General features: G+C 43.4%; 3 protein-coding genes across 5 annotated transcripts; 2 read left to right on the forward strand and 1 right to left on the reverse strand.

Moving 5' to 3' along the window:
• The first annotated feature begins 934 nt into the window (after positions 1-934).
• LOC143318182 (signal-transducing adaptor protein 1-like) lies at positions 935-7,828 on the forward strand. Its single transcript, XM_076726248.1, has 13 exons — positions 935-1,063; positions 3,219-3,290; positions 3,378-3,497; positions 3,589-3,645; positions 3,795-3,952; positions 4,699-4,830; positions 4,963-5,032; positions 5,526-5,628; positions 5,792-5,881; positions 7,146-7,217; positions 7,356-7,406; positions 7,489-7,635; positions 7,735-7,828. The coding sequence occupies exons 1-13, from the start codon at positions 977-979 to the stop codon at positions 7,797-7,799; spliced, it is 1,224 nt and encodes a 407-aa protein (XP_076582363.1). The 5' UTR covers positions 935-976; the 3' UTR covers positions 7,800-7,828.
• A 684-nt stretch (positions 7,829-8,512) lies between these two features.
• fsd1 (fibronectin type III and SPRY domain containing 1) lies at positions 8,513-16,691 on the reverse strand. The gene is made up of 13 exons (XM_076726249.1): positions 16,512-16,691; positions 15,683-15,778; positions 15,439-15,570; positions 14,695-14,796; positions 14,157-14,179; positions 13,596-13,717; positions 12,148-12,357; positions 11,975-12,073; positions 11,692-11,839; positions 11,465-11,547; positions 10,730-10,981; positions 10,251-10,339; positions 8,513-10,145 (listed from the first exon to the last, which is right to left on the reverse strand). The coding sequence occupies exons 1-13, from the start codon at positions 16,524-16,526 to the stop codon at positions 10,035-10,037; spliced, it is 1,482 nt and encodes a 493-aa protein (XP_076582364.1). The 5' UTR covers positions 16,527-16,691; the 3' UTR covers positions 8,513-10,034.
• A 2,504-nt stretch (positions 16,692-19,195) lies between these two features.
• On the forward strand, positions 19,196-24,579 carry LOC143318762 (uncharacterized). 3 transcript variants are annotated; one of them, XM_076727242.1, is made up of 4 exons: positions 19,196-19,277; positions 19,474-19,836; positions 20,865-20,990; positions 24,323-24,579. In XM_076727242.1, exons 1-4 carry the CDS (start codon positions 19,232-19,234, stop codon positions 24,484-24,486), a joined length of 699 nt encoding a protein of 232 aa, XP_076583357.1. In that variant the 5' UTR covers positions 19,196-19,231; the 3' UTR covers positions 24,487-24,579. The 3 variants fall into 3 exon arrangements, 2 of the variants coding, with proteins under 2 accessions (XP_076583357.1, XP_076583358.1); XM_076727243.1 differs by having other exon boundaries at positions 19,213-19,277; positions 19,477-19,836; XR_013077025.1 differs by lacking the exons at positions 20,865-20,990; positions 24,323-24,579 and adding an exon at positions 20,355-20,411.
• Positions 24,580-25,160: the final 581 nt, after the last annotated feature.

Raw genomic sequence — 25,160 nt, forward strand, 5'->3', positions numbered from 1 at the left:
CATTTTCATCAAAATTAATCAGCTGATTTTTGATTAATCAATTGAATGTCTAGTTTTCAAAAAAAATAAATCATTAAAAAATGTGAGAAATGCTGCCACAGTTATAGAGAAGACAACGTGTCCATGAGTATGAATCTCAAAATTACTAAATTAAAATAATTAAAAAGAATTAAATCTCCACATTTATGAAGCTGGAACATAAACTGTTTTTGCATGAAAACTGACTTCAGTTTTTATAAAAACAGATACGTTTATAGAGAAAATCAGGTTTCTGACAATTGATAATGAACAAATCCTTTCAGTTGTCAAATAATTGTACTGGAGGAAAAGGTCAAATGTTTCCCTCTGAACTGTGGCAGGAGAAACACTGAAGTACAAGTACCTCAAATTTGTACTCAAGTACAGTATTTGAGTAAATGTACTTAGTTACATTCAACCACTGAGAATGTTAAATGTAAGTTAAAAGTAAGAAAATTAGCAGGACCTGCTCTAAAGCTTCTGTTAGCACCCTCAACGGCGACATAAGCTCATACATGTGAAATGTTTTTAGGATGCAGCAACTCGACGACGCCATTTTGAAAGTTTTCGCTGAAAACGCGCTCGCGCAGTTGTAGTTAACGGAAGTGTTTGACACGTACCGTGAGCCTGTTTTGCCCGTTCTTGTTCATCATAAAACCCGTGAACACATTAAATTACACACTGGGTCTAGTTTCGGGCCTGCAGGCGGGTGATTTCCTTCCATGAGTAACACAGCGACCGTCGCACCTGTGCCTATTTTAACAACACCCGCCCACTCCGCCCATTGACCAATCAGCGGCGCTGACGTCTTGACAGACGCGTTTTCTTCATTTCTCTTATACAGGTGAACTCCAGTTGAGACCGAGCAGAACATGCTGATACGTTGCTGAGGAAATCTACTCCAGTCTCAGTCGGATCTGTTTATATTTCCTTTTTTTAAGCATCTCCACTCCTCGTGATGGCAAAGCGAGTCGCGCGCCAGAGGACTCAGCTGCCAGCTTGTTACTTTGAGGGTTACCTGGAGAAGAGGTCGTTCAAAGACAAGGTATCTTATAATGATGGACAGATATGTTTTGGGTTGTTCTGTGCAAACTGTCTGAACGCTTTTTGTTGTGATCAACAGGTGACTACAAAAAGCTTCCTGTTGTTGTGACTTTGTTTTTATATCTGTTGTTTATTTCTGGGATTTTAGTTGTTTTAGTCAAAATGAGTCAGAAATTGAGAAAAATCTAAAATCCGTAAGAGCTAGTTAAAAGACAAAATGTTCAGAGCTTGGAAGATAAGATAAAGATATTTTGATTGTAATTAATGATGAATGGGTCTTAATTGTCAATTAATCTGTAATGACTGTGAAAATGACTGAGGATTACTTTTCTATTCTTCTGTGGTGTAATGATCAATTGACTAATTATTTCTGGTGTAAATGGCTGCTCATGTTTGAAATAGGTCTGCTGTTGTTGATGGCTGCTCTGTGTGTGTGTGTGTGTGTGTGTGTGTGAGAGAGAGAGAGACACACACACACACACACACACACACACACACACACACACACACACACACACAAACATGCATGACTGACATCTCAACAATGTGCGGAAGATGACGGATCCTGTGAACACTCACGTCAGCTTTAATATGTTTTAGAGTCAGAGCCATGCAGCACCTCTTTGATGAATGCATGTTGTTGTGCAGAGGGGCTCTGTCGTACCTCGCTGACCCTTTAAGGAGGAACTGTAACTTGTTCATTCATTTACCTGCGCTAGCTTGTGCTTAAAATGGCAAAACTGCAGTTTGAAGGCATGCATCAAACTTTAATTGTCATCTGTCAGCGTGCATCGGTCGAGCAGACAGGTGAAGTCAGGTGAAGCGCTCTTTCCATGGGAGGAACCTGTTCGTCATGATGTAGTTTTTTGGATGTTGTGTGGACTTTGAGTTTTTCAGCAGCACCTCTCCGACTGGTCTGACTGCCTCTCTGCTCATTGTGCCATCAAGATTAGAACAAACCAAGAGCTGACGGAGAACTGAAGACTGAAAAAACTGGCAAGGCAGGCTTTGTTATAATAAATCTTGTGTGCTGCTCAGCCCAGCCCTCACTGATAACAGACCGTGTACACTCCACGGAGAGCGCCTGCAAACCCGATTCCAAAAAAAGACGGGATGTAAATAAAGCAGAAAGTGACAACATGCTAATCCTTTTTGACACATTCTCAATTGGAAACAGTACAAAGACAATATATTTAATGTTTGACCTCATCGGCTTCATTGATTTTTGTAAATATCTGCTTATTCTGAATTTGATGCATTTTTCAAACAAGGTGGGACAGCAGCAACTAAAGACTGGGAAAGATGTGGAATGCTCCAAAAACACCTGTTTGGATCATTCCACAGGTAAACAGGCTGATTGGTAACAGGTGATAGTGTCATGATTGGGTATGAGAGGGGCATCCTGGAAAGGCTCAGTCGTTCACAAGCGAGGATGAAGCGAGGTGTGAACACGTGATTGTATGAAGGATTTTACTGCATGGAATAAGGAAGTTCACAGTTCATTTGCAGATGATTGCATTCTGTTTTTATTTACGCCTCACGCAGCGTCCCAACCCTTTTGGAATCGTGGTTGTAAAATCTTCGAGGAAACGTTTCACACAAAACACTTTAATCAAAGACATCCCAGTCCCAGATGAAAGGAGGGGGGTGAAAGGAGTCTGAGGTGACTAATTCAGGACCTCATTCAAATGCAGACTTGAGTTCTCCAGCTCAATACTTTTAATATTATCCAAGTTATTTTGAGTTCAGCGTGTAACACACAGCACTGGCGGTGGCTTTGACCTGAAATAGACAACAATGACCGGACGACTCTGAGTCATACAACTTACACGCCTGCACAAAAAATGAGTCCACTGACACACTTACCTGATTCTCTTCACATCCAGCCTTGACTTGGTTTTTAATATCAAAAACTGGTTTCTGTCATGACTATAGAGGCTTGAGTCATCAAGTCTAATCCTTTAATGTCACCCGCACAGATCACAGCAGCCTTCTTTATTTCCTTGTTGTGAAACCCTCATTGATTTTCCTCCTTTTCTTCCTCTTGTGTCTTTGTGCTCTGTTCAACACAATGACAAATCTGTGTCCTTTCCTCTTAATATCTGTATTTTGTCCCTGCTCTCTGTTGTTCAGCGTGTTTCTCTGTGTTTGTGCAGACATCTTTGAAACTGTGGACGTGCCTGTGTGGAAACACGCTCTTCTTCTTCAATGACAAGCGAGACACTGATGTAAGGAATCACAAAGATTTGGGTTAAAATAAGAGACAGAAATTGTTTTTTACGTCACTTAATGTGTGTTTGTGTGTGTTTCATCAGTACATAGAGAAACTGGATCTCAGTGGATTTATCTCAATAACAGATGACAGCAGCCAGGATCGTAACTTAGACGCAGCCAGACTCAACCTCCAGATGAAGGATGGAAATATCAAATTGACTGTGAGGGAATATGTGGAAAATGCAAAAATAATCTTCTTTTTTCCAAAGTAATTCCTCATTTTCATGTTTTTTCTCTCTTCTGTGGTTACAGGCCCCTAATGCAGAGGCTCGAGAGCTGTGGAAGGGCTACATCCGCTCTGTGATGGAGGTCTGTGGAGTTTAACATTTAGCTGTTACTCAGTGATTTAATTTGAAGACACTGGTGCTTAGATGTATTTAACGTCAGGCCAAATCTAGGTAATTGCACCCCTCGCTTGCACAGATCATTGAAAACAGAAAGTGTGCGTCTCCCTGCAGCTGTCGGTGCCTTCCTCCCTCAACCTGCTTCCAGGCCAGATCCACATGCTGAAAGAGGTGGTGGAGAAGGAAAAGCAAAGACTGAAAACCGTCTCTCCACCTGCTGTCACCAACTTCGACTCCAGTCCTTATGTCAGCCTCACAGCAGACATGCCAGTGTGAGTATAAACACTCTTCTTTAATGTGGTCGCTGATATTGCGATGCAACACTCTAAAACATAGTAAAATTAATATTCGAGAGGAGAATTTTGAAGCAAATTAAAAAGATCAGTCCGGCAGTATTTCATTATTTAATTAATGCTTTTTCTGGTTTCCTAAATCTTTAACTTTTACCACTGAAAACAAGTTAAAGGGCTACAGTATGACCAGAATCCAGGACAAAGAGGGCATTATGTGCATCTGTATCTTGATACGTTCTGGAAAAAAACAAATTTAATGACTTAATTCAGCTTCAATTCAGGCCATATTGTCTTGTCTAAAGGCAGCAGACACGTACATTTATACCTCGGCATCATCACAGTTGCCTCCAACAGTTTACAATGTTCCCAATTTTGCATAGGAGCGCTCTCCAGGCAAAGCTGTATCTGTACATTTGGCTTTCAAATAAACTTACAGCTTCAGAACTGTCACCAAAAAAATGCCCCAATTGAATCGTCTAAAAAATGGTGCATTATGAAGCTTAAACCCCGACCGGTGTGTGTGTGAGGTATCAGTAGGTTTCAGGAGCATCACAAGAGAGTTTTGTAGGCTTCTCCTCTTGTTGTATTAAGCTCAAGAGGCAGAAACACACCACGCATGTCTACATACTGGATGCGTCACTCAGTAATAACCCACTAAAATCAGTTTTAGATGAATGCTGGCAGTTTTTCTTTTGCTCTCATCGCTGTTTTCTGGCGTCCTGCAGTTGTTACCACAGTGTCTCTCGACTGGAGGCAGAGCTGCTGCTTGAGAAAGAGGCCAAGAGAGGAAACCTGCTGCTGAGGCCGGGGCGTGAAGGAAACTCGTTCGCTGTCAGCACCAGGCAGGACCTTGATGGGTACACACACACACACACACACACACACACACACACACACACACACAGTGCATTTGACTTACCTTTGCAAATCTGCCGTTGTTGCATGTTGTTGTCTTGTTTTGATGGCCTCCCTCTGTCTTCCTCTATCAGCGCACTATTCAAACACTACCGCGTGGCTCGTAAACACGAGGGGGGCTTCACCATTGATGTGGACAATCCTGTGAGTATTAAAAAAAGCAGGCCCATATTAAGCTGGAGTGTTTTATTGTTCAGGTGAAAGAGGAGATTTAATGGGTTGTTTGGGTTATTTGAAGCAGAGTTGTATGAGGCACCGTATGACGCAGCAGGGTCAGACTTTCAGCAGTTTGTGGAATAGACAACAAATACAAGACTATGAAAATTAGTTGAGTTGAAGAACCTGAAGCATGCCTTTAACTGTGGCATATGATGTCCTGGAAAAGCACAGGGCGGTGACAGGTAAACACAGAGGTGGCAGTAAAATTGTCACATGTCAGCTGAGACACCAGCCATATTTCTTCTGCTCTTTTGTTAGATAAGACTTTATCAGAGGACACGCCTCTGGTCTTTGCATAATATTTACTGGAATGAGGTGGCTTTTTTTTTTTTTTTATTTTACATGACTTCCTTCTCAGTAATCAGTAATTAAAGTGTTTGTTGTTGGCGTTGGTAAAAGGATGTTGTTCTCTGTGCAGGTCCCCTGTGCAACGCTGCACGATGTGATCAACTATCTGGTGGAAAGAACGGACGGAGTTTTGATTCCGCTCATCATCGAGGAGACATATGAGAAAAACATCTGTACGTTTTCGTCGTCCTTTTCCTGTTTATTTTTCTCTTTCTTCCTCTTTTGCTCACTCAAGGTCACTCTTAGCTGTGTAATTATTATCCATTATGCCAACATACTTTTACCAAGAGGCAAACATAACACATTGAAGCTCTGGCTTTTTTTTTTTTTTAACAGCTTTTGTTCGATCTGATAATGAAAACGGAGAGAAGAGCGTTCAGCAGGCCTCGTCAAACCCCGTCCCACCAAGTCTGCCTCCCAAACCAGGTACAGAACTGTCTGTTGATGCAGAAACTCACTAACATGAACACAGACACATCCAGCGACTAGTCTCTTTGCACTGTTTGCCCGACCTGTTTGCTGTGACTCCATGACGCATGCAGGCATTTGGAAATTCCACCTCTACAAATGCCTGGTTTAATGTTGGACTTTTTCCAAATTTCAGTGACATTAAGAATTACTTTTAGTTGGTCTTTTGGACCATAAAGCAACCACTTTCACAGCAATTGTCAAAAATAAAGAAATGTTGTATAATCTTGTATTTTCTATTGTAAACCTACAAACAACAAATCTTAACTGGTTGGTTCACTTGCTTTGTACCAGCAGGTGTGTTTAAAAACTGGCCCTAAAATATGATTGTCAATCAAAGATTCTTGAGCCATCATGGTAACACTGAAGTTTTCCTGTGCAGGTACGACTGCACTGTGACGTACCCACACCCACCCGATCAATCATGCTCTGCTTGTTTTAGAGCATCTGGTAGAAATTCCTCTGCAGAGTTTTGTTCTGATCTGGACTTTGTAACTCGAGTGACTGTTAACAAGACTAAGAGTCTATGGTAGTGGATTTTCATAGCATGTGACGCCCTAAAACAACACCATGTCTGCTCGAGGCCCCTCTCTGCAGGTTGCATTTGTGTGCTGGTTGTGAGTAGCTGAACTGAGGAGTGGTCTTTTTTGTGTTTGACTGAATAGTTATAAAAAGTTAAATTATCCAGTGATTCACAAGAAACAAGCAAAGATTACAGCAAGTCTGAAAAATCAAACATAATAGACTTGCGTCCCTTTGTGGGTGTCAAGACCCCCACGTTTGGAACCACTGGTCTACAACAGTCAGCGCTGTGTTTTTGAGCTAAAGGCTAACATGCTCATAATGACAATATTAGCGTGGTGACATCCAGCAGATATAATGTTCACCATGTTAGCCTGTTAGCATGCTAACATTTGCTAATGAGCACTAAACACAGTTTACAGTTTAAGTTCAGCTGAAGCTGATGGGGATGGTACTTGGTCATAAACCATTTGTTGTGTTTTGGTGCATTATAAACCAAGATGTGCCGTTAGTATGGCTTGAAATGTTCATGTTAACCTTTATTTTACTGAACATGCATTTTCCCATTGTTCATGTTCAGTGTAAAACTCAGGGTTTCACTGATTTCTCACTGTGACAACAGCTGTTCGCCTTGTCCTTTTATATCTTGCAATACATCAAAACTGCACTAATTATAATTACATTGTTTGTTTTGCAACAGCTCTAAAAATGCCGATCCTTGAACTGGCCCCAGCAGCATTTGAACACGAGCACATATATATGAACGACAAGCGTGAGTATAACTCCTCTGCAGTCCCATCAATCAGTCCATCCATCATTCCTGTTGTTCACCTGCCTGTCATGCAAACATAAACAGGTGTGACTTCATTTTTTCCACTGCTGCCTCTAACTAAACTCTGTGTTCAAACAGTGGAGGAGAACGAAAGGAGGAGAGCAGAATCTGCAGCTGTTCCACTGCTACGTAAGTCCTCCAGCTTGTATGTCAACCTATCATTTACCTTTTTATGAGCGTGAATCATTGTGTGTTTGTTGGTCTTCCACAGAACCGGAGAAAAACGCTCCGAGGAAAGCAATAATGCCTCCAACTCCTGCTCCTCGCAAGTGGGCCTCCGCTACATCACTCCACTCGACCTCCTCCACGAACAGCTGGGATACGAAGGCGAGGGCCTACACAGACAGTCTGGGACAGAGTAAGTCCGCGATGCTTCACTGAAGGCAATTTATGAAAATATACTTTCAGCCTCAGTTCATGTGTCTAACATCAAAGCTTTTCATCTGATTTGCTCTAGTTTCTCTGGCCACACTATCTGAGCTGAAACTCAAGCTGGAGCAGAAGACGAGGAATCAGGAGTGACCCCTCGTGGCGGGAGCCTGTCAGAGCATCAGGGACTCATCAGGGACTCATCAGGGACTCATCTGTCCCTGCAGGACGAACCAAAACATGAGAGCAGAGACCAGCTGCTTCCACACAGACGGCCTCTTCCTCAGCGGCATCGTGGCTCTGCTCCTCCTCGTCAGCTGGCTGTCGGCCGTAAAGCCTCTTGGAAGATTAACGCTTTATTGATTCACCCCGCTCAGACGCTCATTAGCAAATGAGTCGAATGTAACGAGAGGTGTACATGTCACATTATCTTCACCGCGTTTCTCTGCACATTGACAAGTGTACATCTTCCTCATCAGATTCTCTACATTAGTGTTGCTTTTGTCTGCCTTTTTTTGTATTTGTATAGTTTTCTACATTGTTAAAATGGCTGTATATATTCTGCCTCAGAGGCATGTGATGTTTATGTGTATATGTATGTATGTATATATTGTACCCCATTGAGCTGGCTTGTGGTTATTGTGCCTACTTAATGTGAATGTGTTTAGTTTTTAATTAAAATTCTTGCTTCTCTCACATCAAATCAGATGCATGTGAACAAGCAACTTCTCGTATGTGCCATGCAGCAGTTAGAGATCTCTCAATCAGTTTTATGATGCAGCCCGTCTATTTCCCATATTACACCTCTTGTCTGTCATTTTTTTTGTTTTTCTCGCTATCATCGAAGTAGAAACCCAAGAACAAAGTGCTCTCTCACTCCTTTATTACCTCAATGACTGATACATTATAGTGGAAAAATTAAACTATGTACAATAAATTGTGACTTTATGTCAGCATGTGAAATAAAGTTAACATAATTCTCAAGCTTCTTTAAAGCATTGCAGGCTACAGTTACTCAGGAGATGCATACAGGAGGAGCAGCACGGCAAAGCAGGACTGTTACCGTGTGTGTGCGTGACACGGAGGTCGGGGCGGCGCACAAATGACGACTTCAAACATCACTTTCCAGAGTTGATCACTTTCCCTTAGACCCCAACTCTCATAATGCAATTGGTTAGCTGAGGCTACTTGCTAGCTATCTGTTATATTTGGACCACAGAGGGTCCACTACTCACAAAGGGATTCCTCTTCAGAAAATAAAGTGGTGTTATTAGATTGGACACATACACACTGCACAGGCGAGCATGAGGGTGCAGTCAGGCTAACAGAGCGTATACAGTACAGTCATCTCCAAAATCCTGAAGCCATATCTGATGACTCCTCTACATGGGATGTAAAAAAAGCTCCCCTCTAACGTCCTGTGCAGAATCTGGCTGTCACATTAAACCCCGCAGCCAACGCTGACTGATTTAAACAGGACCTCAGCAGGAGGCTTAAGGACCCAGCTTCTTGCAGGCAAAGTGTGGAACCTGACTATAAAGAGTGAAACGCAGTAAACACTGTTAAGTCTGCATGCCTTGGCAAGAAATAAATACAATCCCTAACATGTGTTGTTCGTTTCTTAAGATCTATTAGCTGCTGGCAAAGTTGAGACTAATAAGTCCTGACTGAGTGATTAACTACATTCTATTCAGTAGCGTTGTCTAGGAGCAGGTTGTTATTTGGGTTACATACTGCAGGTTGGTTGGTGGATAGAGGCAGATTCAGTAGGTGATAATTACCACTAAGCTATGTTACAACCAAGTTATATTGACACTGACACAATACATTGTTTTAAGTTGGAAGAAGGAGGCCGTTTCTTGCAGTGAAATACTAGCGTGTTGGTACGGATCACCCGATTTGGCCTATCAGTTTGGAAATGAGGAGGAAGGCACAGGGAGAGCAGACAGGACGGGCCTTGACCCTGCGCCTGCAGCTGGCTGCATCGACAGTACGACTGACAGTTTTGTTGATGGAGAGGAGAGGGGGGACAGCGGCCAGCGCTAAATCATTGCTCTAGCAGCAGCGGGACAGTGCTAAATGAATGTGTAGACACGAGAAAACTAGTAAGACTACAGCTAACATGTCCCAAGCAATCACAACGGCCAGAGTCATACATCTGAAGAATTCTGTCACTGACTGTCGTAGATGACTCGCATGCTCCCAGAAACCATTTCTGTGGTCATGCAACACAGACTGTGCGCGTGGAACAGGCGGAGCCATCGTCTTCCAGTGATGTAACTCTTCCGTGATATGGCTTGGGCCGCAGCCAGGGCAGAGGTGAGGCCCTGCGGCGGCGACTGCGGCCGAGCAGAGCTGGGAGGCGTCCAGCCAGCTGAGCCGATGGGTCTAGGTGAGGCTGGCGTTGGAGCTGCTGGTCCCGCTGTTCTTCCTCTGGCCGCTTAGCACCACGCTGGGAACCTGCAGGCCCGTCACGATGGAGAAACTGCCGTTCCACACCTGTGGGGGGGGGGGCAGTTTAAAAATATAAAAAACTATTATACAACAGAGGAATCTTCCAGATAACAGGCATACTTTAAAGGCTGTTGAGGAAATGTTTCTCACCATGAAAGCTGGTATAACTGGCTGCTGGAACTTGGTTTTGAAGGTGTGCATCAGCTGTTTAGTTTTGGCGTTGTAGAAAGACAGCACACCTGCAGAGAAGGCAGAGCCCACACAGTGTGCACGAAATTAAAAAGCAGGGCTGCGCCGAACATTTTCATAGCTGATTGATCTGTCAATTCTTTTTTAGTTTATAAAATGTTTAAAAAGAAGTGGAAAATGTTATCTTAGACAATGGACCACGGGTTGTTTAGCATTTTTGTTCAATAACTGAACCAATGAATCAGCTAAAAAGTACTATATCTCCTTATGTACAGACATAATTTCCACTGACAATAAAAATAAAAACCTTCCCAGATCAAAGCGGAACCTGATTTGCAACATAATTTTCATATCAGTGTTTATTTTGTTGTTTTGTTAAACAGACCATCAGCGACTCCCTCCGCGCTCTCTCAAACACCGACCCTTTGTGTTGACCGTACCTTCGTCGTAGTTGACGTAGACTCCTATACTGTTTGGGATGGGGCAGTCCAGCGTTCGGGCCTTGTTGTTGTGCTTGGCCGTGAGGCTCTGCTGCAGCCAGTTGTTCAGGTGGATGCACCAGGACGCGCTGCTTTTCCCCAGCTGGTCGAATCGGCCGAGGCTCCGCAGGGCGACGCCCACGGCGAAGGCTTTGCTCTCCTTATCGAAGCGCACCTCCCAGTACTGCTGGCCAGCGTCGATCATGGTGTCAGCTGTTGAGACACGCAAGCCCACGTGATGCATTCAGTGACAGGTCAACACACTGCAGAGTGCTGCTTTATGCTTGAGAAGTGTGCCAGTATTTGTGCAGATTGAGCTGATTGCATAACATTTGGTTTGGTACAACTGAAGCGAAACGTCTATGAAAAGTTATCTGTGTTGGCAGTCTCACAGAAGAACCATCCAGTAAAAATGGATGGATTGTTTGAGAAATAGCAACCATTAAAATGAATATGGAGCATGAAAATAATGCCACAAAACCAGCTTTACAGCAATGAACTGCAGTGTTTACAGCACAAGATGGCCAACTGCATCTATTCAGGACAGTGGCATTTAGCATGCTAGCCATCTAGCTAGCTGCTGCTCAGTTTCACATAAATGTGCAGCTGTGGCTTCAGTGTGCTGTGTTTTACTCCTGGAGACTGCAGAAATGTGTCTGTTGTGCTTTGTCTCTTGCTAACTGTGTGTATTCTTACCCAGAACCGTGTAGGACTCTGCTGTAAACCGGTCTCTGCTGGCCCGGGCTGTCGGTGCTCTCTTAGGTGACATCAGGGCTGACCTGATTACAGATGGTGCAAAATGCATATTTTGGAGATTTATTCTTAATATAAGTACATGAACACAGACTTAATGAGGTTTTTAGACCCCCGTTAAAGGTCAAATCTCAGATTTAACGACCCTGCACAGTCACACTGATGCAAACCTGGCTGGAGAGTGCATCGGGGAGTTGGTTCGGTTCTTCTCCTTGCGGATGTCCTGTATCTTTCCTCCACTGCTGTCCCACTCCACGCTCAAGTCCTCCACCTTCAGGTTCTGGTGGGCCGAAGCAGAGTCCAGTTTGAAGGTGAAGGCTGCAAACGGAAATTGAGACGCCTTTTATTAACACACTGAAGCACAATCTGAAGCACAGACTTTTCATGTGTTGTCAATCACAGTGAAACGCTCACAACAGCTTTATAAACCCAGTGTGCGTGCAGTAATCTCACCGAAGGTTTCTAGTGTGATGGGCTCGGAGAACTCTCCCGCCACCGCCTTATTGCACGCTTTCACCCTGAACGTCATGTAGCGGGTGTCAAAGCGCAGACCTGAGAGTAAAAACACAGTAAGCGGCCACCCATCAGTCATCCAAGTTCAGGCAGCAAACATCTCCTCCTCCTACCTGTGATCGTGTGCTCCATCTCTCGAATCCCCTCCACCACCATCCAGGGGTAGTCCTCTCTGATGCGAGGTGGACCCTCGTGGTTCGTGCGTCGATGCTCCAGGATGTAGTGGTCGATCTTGCTGTCGGGCTCCGGCAGGGTCCAAACTATGCACACGGTGTTGTCGCACACCTGGCACTCCGACACCTGGATCTCTGGAGTGGCGGGAACTGGAGAGGGGAGACAGCTTGTCTTTTAGAGGGAGCAGATGATTTTTAGTACTCTGTGAAGACATTAGCAGCTAAAGTTGTAATTTAAAAACTTTTTACATGCAGCGGATCAAGTTTCTTATTATTTGTGACACATGGGAATAATGCTTCAAAAGCTGCATCAATTGATTTTTGCCACTTGGGGGCAGAATGACCCCACAGTGAGCTGACAGGTGTGCAGCTGAGCAGAAACTTCTGGCTACAGTGTTAGCAGACAGTTGGTTATATACACATCAATCAGACGGACATGGAGTCTGTGGAAAGCTAACCGACATTATTACGTGGCTCAGTTTCAGTCTCTGCTAAATGTTCATCTGTCAGCTAGCTAGCGTCTGTCCGTCTGCTGTTTGGTGCTGAACAGCTGGCGTACAGTGGCTTAATCAGAGCATTGTTTACTCCAGTCAATATGTGGGCTGTAAAACCACACCAGTGCACTGAGAGGTGAACAAGCCTCACACAGCTGCAGCCTCTGTAGAAAATTTTCTGTGGTTTCATCGCTGCGAGCAATTACCTGTCACATCACATGTAGCCATGTGACTCATTAACAAGAAAATACCGAGAAGCGGAGCGGAGTGAAGCCGCTGCAGCGGGCGGCTTGTCTGACATGGAGCCTTCGTTTCACTGCGGTTAGACTTTTCTCAGTTTGCTACTGACTGAACAACTTTTTATTCTTTCTGAACTGTCCTTGCAAATATAACAGACCTTTTAATTAACTGCAGGTAAAAATACGACAAGGTAAAAATCCTATGTCACTAGTAAAAGTCTTACAAGTATTTTCAGCTAAGTATGCTTTCTGCTTGTATGTATATGTAAACAAAATTTTATAATTGCAACTGGTTGAGGTGGAGCTGATTCACAGTACTTTATAAACTGCTGGCTTCAGCCTTCAGTCTGTGACCTGATATCAGAGAATACTTGAAATAAACTGATCAAAAACAGGCTGAAATATTGTTACTGCACTGGAGGATTTTTGCTAAAGGGTATAAGACATAAGACCCATGTCCATGTTCAGCACCAACCACTTCATACAAAGAGACCCATTGCACTGTGGAGCCATCCTGAAACTCTTACATTTCTAGTACTTTTCAGCGGTTTTGTGCCTCTGCATTCGTTTTTAAATACTTCTTGTATTTAAAAAGCTGCTGCCCGCAGCTCTTTTGTTCCTTTCTGTATGTCTTTGCATTAAAAGTGGAGCAGACCTGGCAGAAATTTGAGGCCCTGCAACATCTCCCTCTCCTGGCTGAAATCCACCATCAAGTGACTCATGTTGTCACTGGTTTTAGCCTTGAGGGAGAGGCGAAAGGCTGGAGCCATTGTCACGCTGCGGACAAAGAGAGAGACACACAAAAAGACACAAACACACGGAGTGGAAACAAGCGTGCTCCATTATTCAACTGGATCAGAGGCAAACAAGAAGGGGGCTTCTAACACTGCTCGCTAAGACACAGGCCGCTAACTAGACTTCTGCCACTACCGCCGGACTCGTCACCCTGATGGACATTCAAGAAGCTAGAGGAGCTAGAGGGGGAGCAGCACTCATCCGGGGAGGGGCTGACACAGGATGGCACAGACTTGAGAGGACAGTGGGAAACACAAGGACAAAAGGCTCTCGAGTGGACAGTTTTCCATTGTGCTTATTGTCTACGGAATGGGTGCGGTGGCTAGATAGCTTGAATGCATGCACGCTACAGTATGAGATGGCTCAATGGTTACAAGGAGGCTAGGACAAAAGGGAAGCAATGGATGGCTGAGTACTATACCTATCCTTAATGTCTTTGGCCGCCTGGAGAGGAGAAGCAGAGAGGGAAAGGAAAAGGAGAGATACGGAGCCCATCATGTCGTCATGTAACACAAACAGTCGCCGGTGGCGGTGTTAAAATCAATGGCAGCATGACACCACGAGAACGGCAGATTAAATCATATACAAGCCCGATTCCCAAAGAGTCGGGACGCAGCGTGAAACGCAATCAAGACAGAATGTGATCGTTTGTAAATGAGCTGTGTCCATGTGTCCATCCTTTATCCAATCATGTGTTCACAAAGTGGTGACCCTCGCTCCATCCTCGCCTGTGAACGGCTGAGCCTTTCCAGGATGCTCCTTTTATAGCCAATCATGATACTATCATCTATCATCTCATAAACATTCTGTTTTGTTTAAGTTTCACACGGTGTCCCAGCTTTTTCTGGAATGGGGGTTAAACAGTATATGGACACTGAACGCACCATCGGTCATTAAAAAGTGAAGTTACAAACAGCGAGCAGAGGTGCAGCAGCACGGCAGCGGGGCGGCTCGGTTACCTGAGTGAAGCCGTCCGTCTGAGAGGAGCACAGCGTCTGATTGGCCAGCTCCAGCAGCTCCTCCGAACTCTCCAGGGCTTTGGAGCAGGCGCTCAGCTGACTCTGAGGAAAACATGCAAACAGAGTCACATCTGCACACTCGCACACGCTCGTCTTCGGTACAATGGGACCGCTGTGCTCGCCGCGGGAGCTCAGCTGCATCATTTGAGAGTCACGGTTTGGTCCTGAGGCCGCACGGTTTTTGATGTACACAGTCTGTGATGGCTCAGTATCAGAGCCTTAAAAGCTTCATATCACTGCGGGTAAACAAACCCATTACACATGTAAACACTCCTGCTGTCAGTGCGTTAATGTTTCTCCCACCACATACAGCAGACGTCCTCCTTTTTCTTCTGCTGCTGCACCAATTTGTTTAGTTGTACAATTAGTTTATGCCACTTTTGTCAAAGAGCAGCCGTCTGTAATTTGTTTGTGTGTCATCTGACGATTCCTCTGCAGAGCCACGTTCCCGCTTTCAGAACACCTTTTCAGTTTTTAGTCAGGCACTAAAAGGTCAGGTGCTTTTTGTCTTTTAATGTGGGGACTTCAAAGCAAAAAAACACATCATTTAGAGATCAAGAAAGGTCAGAAAATGGACCTTTTTTTTGCTTATTTTCTTGACGTAAAAACCAACCACAGATTCAGTTTCTCTCCCGTGAAACTGACTTGAACGCAACACCTTTAAGCGTGAGGAAATGCAGCTACCTGTAGCTCGTAGGTGCGGCTGGCTCGCTCCTGTTTGATGCGCGTCATCATGTTTTCCTTCATCTCGTCCAGGACAGCGTGGAGGGAGCTGAACTCAGACTCCAGGTCCTCCTGCACTCTGTTGGAGTTCGCCTGGAGTCACAACAACAACAACAAAAAGAGTGACTACAGGAAGTAACCCGAGCAGGGATCAGCTGTGTGCGGCGGGGATGACATTTCAGCTCAGCCTCTCAGGTTTCTGTACCTCCAGGTTGTCGAGGTTCTGCTTGAGAGTGCAGGCGAAGTTGGAAAGCTCCTCGTTCTTCATGGCCAGCGTGTGGGTGATCTTACGCAGGGATTCCTGAAGACAAAGACAAAATGTTGACATTTTTTAATGCCTGGGGGGGAATATGAAAGAGCAAAGCCTATAAAGAATATTGTCCTTTAAAGCCTGTAGCGGAGGGAGCTGGAGGAGGGCAGGTTTCTCCTCCACCAGCTCCCTTCACTGCATCCTCTGTGGTTGAATTTGTGCTCCTCACTGTTGGTTTGGAGAGCTTTAGGCTTTGAGCTCCTTTAAAAAGACGCTCAGACGTTCGTCGTCCAGCCTCAGAGCTCAGGGAGGGAGGACACTTCACGGGCGGAGGGATGCGCATTCATAATTTAATAATGCAGCTTCGCCTCCATTGAACAGCGGACTTAAAAGAGGACTGGGCGCACACCGGGTCGATTATTGTCCGGATCACAGCTTTGATATGTCGTCACTGTGGTCGGATTGCATCTCACGCTGGCGAGCGAGCCCATTCATACTGAAGGACTGTGTAATGTTTGTTGATGCGAGAGGAGCTGCGCCAAGGCCCCCCGTCCCCGGCTGAAGCGCCGATACATCGATAAGAAAGTGATCGATGGCGAGCGCGAGATGAAGCACCTTAAACCGGACGAACACTGACCAAATAAAAGCGTCTCTGTGAAACACAAGTCCGGACCGCATCCACAAACTCCCCAGTTTCGCGGCTTGTCCCCCTCCTTCCTTTGTACGCTACGCCCTGAAACGGCTTCCCCCATCAGAGACACCTGTTCCTCGGGCTCCGGCTCACCTTCTGGTCTCCCATCTCGCCGCTCCGATGCACCGGCGCCGCTCGAGCCGCAAACCCCGCCGGTATTTCTGCTCCGTCCTCCGGTTTTTTTGGTTTATTAGCACGGCGGAGCTGGTACTGATGCTGCCGGAGTGCGACGCATCTTCGTGCGGACACCAACCACCAACGCCTTTGGGCCGTAGTGCGTAGTGCGCATGCGGCCGAGGAGCATTCTGGGTACTGATGTTTCTTACGAGCGGGTGAGGGATGCTGCCTTCAGGGACTGGCGGAGAACTATTAAGGCAGAGGGTTTTATTTTGTTCTCCACTCGTGGTTCATCAGCCGACTTTGTTCCGAATGAAAAATATTAAAGAAGACACTTTAAAATAACAACAGGATCACTGAAAAGAGAATTTATGCATAAATTAACAAAGGTCAGTCAAAAATACATTGTGTTTGGCTCAAGTTTGAGGTATAGTTGTGAATAAACAAATTAAATAGACAAACATTAAAGCGAGATGAAAAGACTGTGAAATACAATGAATGAAAGATGAAATAAAGGCAGGTATTTTAATGAATTTAAATATTTATGTGTCCTGACACTGGACATTTAGGGACAAGCTTTAAAAATTTTCAGGAAAACTTCAAATTGACATTATGTGACCGGTCAAAATGACAGAATGAATCTACCCTTTCTATACAACAATGAGTCAGGGTGTAAAATGATAACCTCTAATCAAAACTAAAGCTGTTATTGATTGTGTGCCTCTCACACACGGCTGGATTTATCTGTTTGGGGGCCCCATCAGGTGCAGTGCACACAGTCCACAATAGATGGTGTGTTTTACACAGGGACCCAGGAACCAACCAGCACTTATACACCACACCACAATATCACTTTGCCTCAGGTTTTCGCTGTCGGTATGAGGTAAATTGATGACACATAACTTGCACCCTGAGAGCACAACATAAAATAAAAAAATGAAGCTGTATTTACAAGGCCTCTTCACATCATACATAATTCTATAGTATTGTAGAAAAGTAATACAATGACAAAAAAAAGCAACTGACACCGTGGGCCCCTGGAGTTCATCCAGCCTTGCTGATATGTATTTATTTACCTCTTTGTTAAAAAACAATCAGCATGATGGAGCTAACGTGTATTTGTCCTTGATGCATCACCTTCGATTGTAGTATGAAAGCAGGTGCAGTTTATTAAATAAAGGCAGTAATCGTTCAGGTAGCGTGTCGCTTCTGGCTATCTCCCCTTTCTTGTCATCACTTATAGAACTTCTGAGTGACACTAATATTCTTTCAACATTTTCACCCAGGTAGCAGTTCGAGAGATGAAAGTGCAGAGTGCGCTGTATCCACGTGATTGTCAGCAAAGTGAGACTTAACCCCATGTTTTTCTTTATTAGTATAACAGGATGAGACCAAATGTCCATAGCGAACTTTATAATAAACTCTAGATTAAAAGAGTATATTCATATTGCAACTGAATATCCAGCCATGTATGTCGAATGTTAAGTGGCCGGCCAATACGGAAAATGACACGCTGCATCATTTCACTCTCAAACATCAAAAAACATTTTTGCTTTGCAGTTGCAGCTGCCACTGTTTCCAACCGCAAAGTGCTTAAACGTGCAGAAGGTACTCAGAAAATATGGGAACACAGGAGCTGATTCACCAGTAGTAAAACAGAAGAAATTTATAGTATTTCCAGTTTAATTGAGAATATCGATGAGTTGCATTCCACCCACAGCCACCTCTACAAACTCCTGTCCCACTGAACAAATGATTTCTCTACACGACATGACAGGCAGGACCTACTTTCAGTCTCTTTGTGAAAATGAGCTTGTTGAGATTGAGGTTTCAGATGTTATACACCCCCTGTAAAGTAGAGATGTCTCTTTCTGAGGCCTTTTGTTCTTCACTGTTCACCCACATGAACAGATAATACACATTCACATATTATCAAGCTGCATCCATTGACTTAAAGTGGGATCAAGACAAGTTTATACTAGATATCAGAGTAGATCTGTGCCACATAGATTTTAGACAGAAAATGCCACAGGCTCTGAGCTCATTGGCACCTCTGTAAGCATTTGAGATCATTATCTCATCTCTGTTGCCCCTTTTACAGTAATCTTGTTATTTGTGGTTGGAGTTTATTCAGAAAGTTCATCCACCCATGGTTGTGTCTTCTCACAGGAAGCTAAGCGTGCCTTTCTAGTTAGACGCTGTGGGGACAGAGTGAAATGCGTTTTAGCACCCTTGCACCAAAACCCACAAGGGTTTCACAAACCCCTCATATCATTGTCTTGTGCCCTGTTTTTATATGATGGCATTCAGCAAGCCAGCACAGGCATGTTAATCTCACTGAGGCGCGCGCTACCTGACACCAATTTGCAGAAGCGTGCCTTCAGCAGGATGTACATTTTTAGCAATGAGGTGGCAGCAGCTTTGACGTCTTTTGATTAAAGGCAAATGAAACGATGGTGCATTATTGTTTGGTCAGGTTCTCTGAAAGCCTACAACACTTTCCACATTCACCTGTTGTTTGTGTAACCCCCACACCTCAAAGAAAGCAACTTATTCGCAAAGCACAGCAACACACACACAAAAACTCCACCTCCCACCCACACAGGTTTTCATGTCTAGGTCTGTCATGTGTGCAGACAGACAGGCAGGCAGCAGAGACAGGATGAGTCTGAGAGGAAGACCACCTCTTACATGAGATGATGGAAATGTGGCTGAAACGGTCGACGCTGGTGTTCCTCACAGGTAAGACCTGATATTCAACAGCTGAACGGAGACAAAATGCTACAAGCAGCAAAACCATAAAGATGTAACATGAGGCTGTTTAATGAATGAACAGACTGAGAGTTCACCTGTTTTTGTTAATGCTGAACAACGTTTTATATACGGCTGTATTGAATTTAACTACAACTCCACTTCATCTCTATCTGTCTGTCTATAGTAGCAGTAGCAGCCATGGAGGTATCAGGTCAAACTTCTGTGATCCTGAATGAAACACGAAGCAGAGTCTCCGTCCCTTTCGGGTCCTCTCTCACTTTCCACTGCGACTTGAGGACACAGAAACATATGGACAGATTACGGGTACAATGGTATTTTAACCCCTACGAATCTTCATTCAACGAGTCCCACAAATTACCCTTTAACGAATCTGCATGGACCTCCACCAACAACACAACGCAGATTTTGTGGAACTACACCTTACCAAATGCAACGGAGAAGCACAGAGGCTGGTACTTCTGCAAAGTCAAAGTGGAGATTCCCACACTTAGTTCTTCTGACAGCAATGGAACATATGTAGATATTAGTAAGTATTACTCCTAACCGATAAAGCTGGCAACACCCCGCGTCCACTCGCTGTGCTTAATGCTTATGAGCAGCACACAAATATTTAATAAATTGTTTATTACACACTGTAGTGTAGTTGTTAATACACAGCGTTTGTCAACAGTTATAGCTTCACCTATGAAGACATATTTTATCATTCATTAGCTGTTCATGCATGAGCTTCCACGTATGGGTGCTCATAGCAGGAGTTAAAGCTGTTGACAAACATCTTAAGATAAGATAAGATAAGATAACACTTTAAATTAGGGAAATTAGGGTGTTACATGCTGCAAATAAATAATAAACACTCACATCTGCTTACACTTGCATTAAAGTGGGTTATAAACCGTTTATTACATGTTTCTATGCTGCTTATTAATACTAAATATGTGTACATAAAGTGCTGCTATGAAACCTGTTACGAAGGGATTCAGTAATGCTCTCATACGTGACTAAATGAATGCTTCTTAAAGTATGACTTTGCTTCCTTCATGACAGCGAAGAGCGTGGAACACACAACGCACCCGTCACTACCCATAGTTACGGATAAACAAGGTGTGTGTGCGTGTGTGTGTTCGTGTATTTGTGTGTGTGTGCGTGTGTGCATAGTACTCATGAGCAATAGTGGCCCAAATATGTTGAGGAGCGAGCACAGTCTGAGCTGCTATTCTCACGGTGGCGGCCGCTGATTATGAGGTGAATGCTCTGAAATAAGTGTTGGTGTCACTTTTGCATTTATAGAGCTGCTGAGATCACAGGGGTCAACTTTTATTCTGAGAGGTGTGAAGTACACACACACACACACACACACACACAGGCATTGTGTGATAAGGTCGAACATCAGTGAAAGTCTGATTCTTTTACACTGCGTAGCCTGACGAGTGTGTACAGTAAACACTCAATGAGTCTGTGATCATGGCTTGTTTGGCAAATGGAATATGGTGTGAACACATTGGCCAGACTTAATGTAGTTAAGTCCAGTTTCAAGACACCGTTTTTCTCTGACAGCCCCTCCATCTCCTGGACCCAACCTCGACTGGTGGCCGTGGATCACATTGGGGGTGTCTGCTGTAATCCTGATCGTCCCGCTGGCCGTATGTGCCTTGATGAGGAGGAGATGCCGCAGGAGCAGAGGTACCAGTCTTCCTTTTCAGTCTGAGAGTTTAGATAATCATCTAGACACTGACGACACCACAGTAAACAACATCTATAGATTGGAGATAAGCTCTGTCTCGACTGTAGGCAAGAGAAGCTGCAGGGCTGAGATGAAAGCTGCTCTGAGGAAAAGAGGGCAAGAATCCAAATACTCAAACAGAAAACTTCACAAGACTGAAGACAGTTCAAACACGCTCTGAGTGAATGTTTGCAAAGATCTGCATTTAACAGAAGAAACGAGGGAGGAGGATTTTTTTTTTTGTGTGTGTGTGTGTGTGTGTGTGTGTGTGTGTGTGTGTGTGTGTGTGTGTGTGACAGAATAAAATAAAGAGAGGAAACACTGCTCACATCAGAGCAGGTAGTTCTCTCTGCCTGACTCGTGGCCGGTGGCTGCAAACTGACTAAGCAGGTGGTTTGTGTGGTTTAGCAGCACAGCGTGAGACAATCTCAAAGTGGGACAAATGAGGCTGTCTGTCTTCTCCCGAGCAGCTCAAGTAAAAATGTAGAGGGATAGAATTTCTCTCCATTTCTAGAATAGACCAAAGCCTTTAAAGAGAAGGACCTCATTTTGCAGGCAGAGCAGGAGGAACACAGGGAGGTTTGGTCGCAGCCGACTGACCGATACTGAGAAAAATGTTTGTGGAAGTGACATCAGCAGTGCCAAAAAATCCACCCACGCTGCCCCAGCCACCACTTTAACGGCTCTGCCAGTCATAAAGATGGGTTTACCTGAGAATTAGCAGGTGGTCGCACTCTGGAATCCACGTGCATGTGCAGATTTTTACTAAACCGAAGCTTCTTTACTGAAGCCCTCGCAGGCGGAATCGGCATTTCCAAAACTATTACTATTAGTATTATTAGAAATCCCCATTGTTAAAATTTTGTGCAAAATTCTCACACATTTTGTTAAGTTTTAGAGCTTAAAAAAATTCAGCAATTCATTGTTTGACAGACAGCAAATATTTTAAAAACTGATTGTGTGTTAATCAGTTGAAATTATTCACTGGCTGCAGCTTCTCCAGTGTGAACATTTGCTGCTTTTCTCTGGTTTTTCATGATTAGAAATTGGACATCTTTGGGTGTTGGATTGTTGGTTGGACCAAAATTAGACATTAGAAGAGGTCAGCTTACACACTGAACAATGAATTTATTACTCAGTTAATTGAGCAGATTGATTTATGATGAAAATAATCATTAATTACGGTCCTAATTTCGTCACAACAGCATATGCGTTTGTCGTTGCTTTCACACAGAATTCAAATCATGTACATTTAATGATTCAGTTCAGTTGAAGCAGTCGTGTACTGAAGAAGCCTCGGTGATCAAAATGTGTCAAACTGCTTTTCTAATGATGTTTACTGTTATGCAAAATTATTTTAGACACATTTAGACATAAGTTCTGGTTGGGTTTAGGCGTAAAAAAAACCACGGGGTTAGGGTTAGAAAATGATCAAATTATGGCTTAAAATACCAGGTTTGTCACCACAAACATGGTCTGCTGCTCGACAGTCATCTCGCCAAACATTCAAACATCCCCTCCACCTGCAAATCAGAAAAACTCCCCTCATATACTTGCACCACTAATCTGAACTAGACCACTTTGATAAGTACTGTAGAAATGTTGATATGATACTATGAAACGTACAAATTTAACACAAAGTTTTGCAGAAATGTGCAATGCCAGTGTTTCACTCTGGCTCATTACTTCTGCTAATATCTTTCTCAGTCCGTGCTGTAAACACACATTTCCTATAATGTCATAATCCTGAAGAACTCTTCTTGAAATCCAGTCACTTGGTTATATGTTGGTGCAGTGACTCCATCACACAGCACAGTGGGCTTCTGGTGCAGAGGGAGAGATGTGGTAGTGAACGGACCTGTGTGTGATGGTTTGGTCACAGAGGATGGAGCAGAGTTAGATGTAGGACAGGACCTGCAAACACGCTACCCTCATGCAGAGAACGCTTTCATCATGCCACAGTAGTTTCTGTGTATTGTAAGCGTGATGTTTGTTTGGTGGATGCTTCTGTGCAGGATGTCTTAAAGTACTGCCTGGGTGGCCGTATGTAATGACTCAGTGTCTCAGTAAGAACTTAAATGTCAGCGCGCTCGCATGCTGACGCCGGTTCTTTTCCAACTGAACATCTTGACTACAAAGAGAAATTTCACTTTTGTGGCATTGATGCACTTGTTGATTCATTGTCTTACTTTTGGAACATGATTCAAGTGTGAGTGAGCGACGGCTTCTCATGAGGCAGATGAAGTGTTGTGCTGCGGAGCATAAACCGATGTTTGTCATGTCTGTGAGATGAGTGACACAGAAAATGTGACGCAGACAGCGACTTTTATTTTAAATCCTAAGGATTTTAAATAAATTATAAGATGAGTCATCATTCAACATCATTTGATGAACTCTGTGCACATGAGCCACGATAAGAGTACTGAATTTAGACAGATATGCGAATACAATTCCTGACTTGTAATTACAAAAGAAGCTTCAGCGTCCTTAACTGACACCATGTATTGAGTTCATGAACAATGTCTGTGAATCATTTATGCTGCAAAGAAATACAATCTTCCAATCAGTGCCTCAGATCTACAGTGCAGTGATCATGTGAAACTTAAAGTCACCATGCAATTTCTGATTTTCTTCAGTATTTCAATATTTCAACAAAGGATGTAATTAGAATAGGTAATTGATCCAAAGCTACTTGCATGCTAGTGACCAATTGTAAATGGAAATTAAATAAATACATTAAATTAATGATCAGTAAAAATACAGGATATTTAATTTAATTGTCATCATTCTTTTTAATATCAAATATTTTATTTTCATTTCATTCCGTCACTGGATTTTTGTGAATAAATCAAAAAAGTAAATAAAAAGTAAACGGCCTTCTTTGCAATGAATCGTTTATTTATTTTTTGCAAAAAAATCTTCTATATTTTCAACAACTTTAAAGGGTCAAACAGTATATCTGATTCTTCTTCTTCTTCTTCTTCTTCTTCTTCTTCTTCTTCTTTTTTTTTTTTTTTTTTTTTTTTTACATTTTCACTTCTTCAGATCAGATTTTCAATGCTGGAAGAAACCTTTTTTTTAATTTTAAGCTCATTGAGGTCGATTTCATCTTCTCTCAGAGAGATTTGGCCAAGTCAGCAGCATAAAAAAATTTAAAAAATTTACCAAACTGAAATCAGAGCTTAGATTGTGCTCTGCAGCTTCTCCCACAACCAACATGTAAACAAATAAACAAATAACAAATAAACATTCTAACCACTGAAATTCACCCTGTTTTTACCCTTGAATGCAGCAGAGGATCCTGTCTACGCCAACACTCGTCCCGTGGGCAAGCAGCCGTCACCTCGGCCTGGGATGCCGGCGGACAACCTGAAGATGGTTTCCTCCTCTCAGAACCTCCGGAACCCGAATGCCGGCACGAGATACGACGAAGGCAAACGGAGATACAGAGAGTGAGGAAGACCTCGCCAATGACTTCCTCAGCTCCTGCTTATACTCACCCATAGCCTGAAGCTGTGACAGTCCTCACTGAGAGCTGAATGAATTTCTGTTCGTGTGCTTTTAATTTTATTTGATGTTTTGATTTATCTTAAACTTGAAATCTTATTTTAGATTTCCTCTCAGTATTCACTGTAAAATAGCTATTTTCAGCCACTAGATGGCAGATGGTGGACGCTGTCAGTTTTTTTTTTTCTCTTTTCTTTGTATTTCAGCACCTGATCATGTTTGAATGTGTTGCAAACAGCAGCCTTTGTACAGCAAATAAGCAAAAAGAGACAAACTGCTGTTTCTAGTATGACTAATGTAATGATGGGAATGATTTCTGTTTATTATCAGAGCTTATATTAAATATGAATGTACTGTTTCTGCTGCACAGTTTGTAATATTCGGAATGTTAGTGTGTGATAGACCTATTGGTAAGTAGATATATCCGGTTATAACGTCAGTGTATTTGCACGTGGGATTAATACACAGCGACAAATTAGAGCGTAATTGGTCCAATCCCATCAAATCATGAACATATTTTTGCGGTCGCACATCTGATTGGCTGCGAGGTGAGCGAGCGCTTTTGTTTTTTTTAAAAGAAAGGTGCGATCAAAAGTCACATGACCAGCCCCTGCCTGGCGCTG

Source organism: Chaetodon auriga, chromosome 3 (genome assembly GCF_051107435.1).
Source record: "Chaetodon auriga isolate fChaAug3 chromosome 3, fChaAug3.hap1, whole genome shotgun sequence".
NCBI classification, from domain to species: domain Eukaryota; kingdom Metazoa; phylum Chordata; class Actinopteri; order Chaetodontiformes; family Chaetodontidae; genus Chaetodon; species Chaetodon auriga.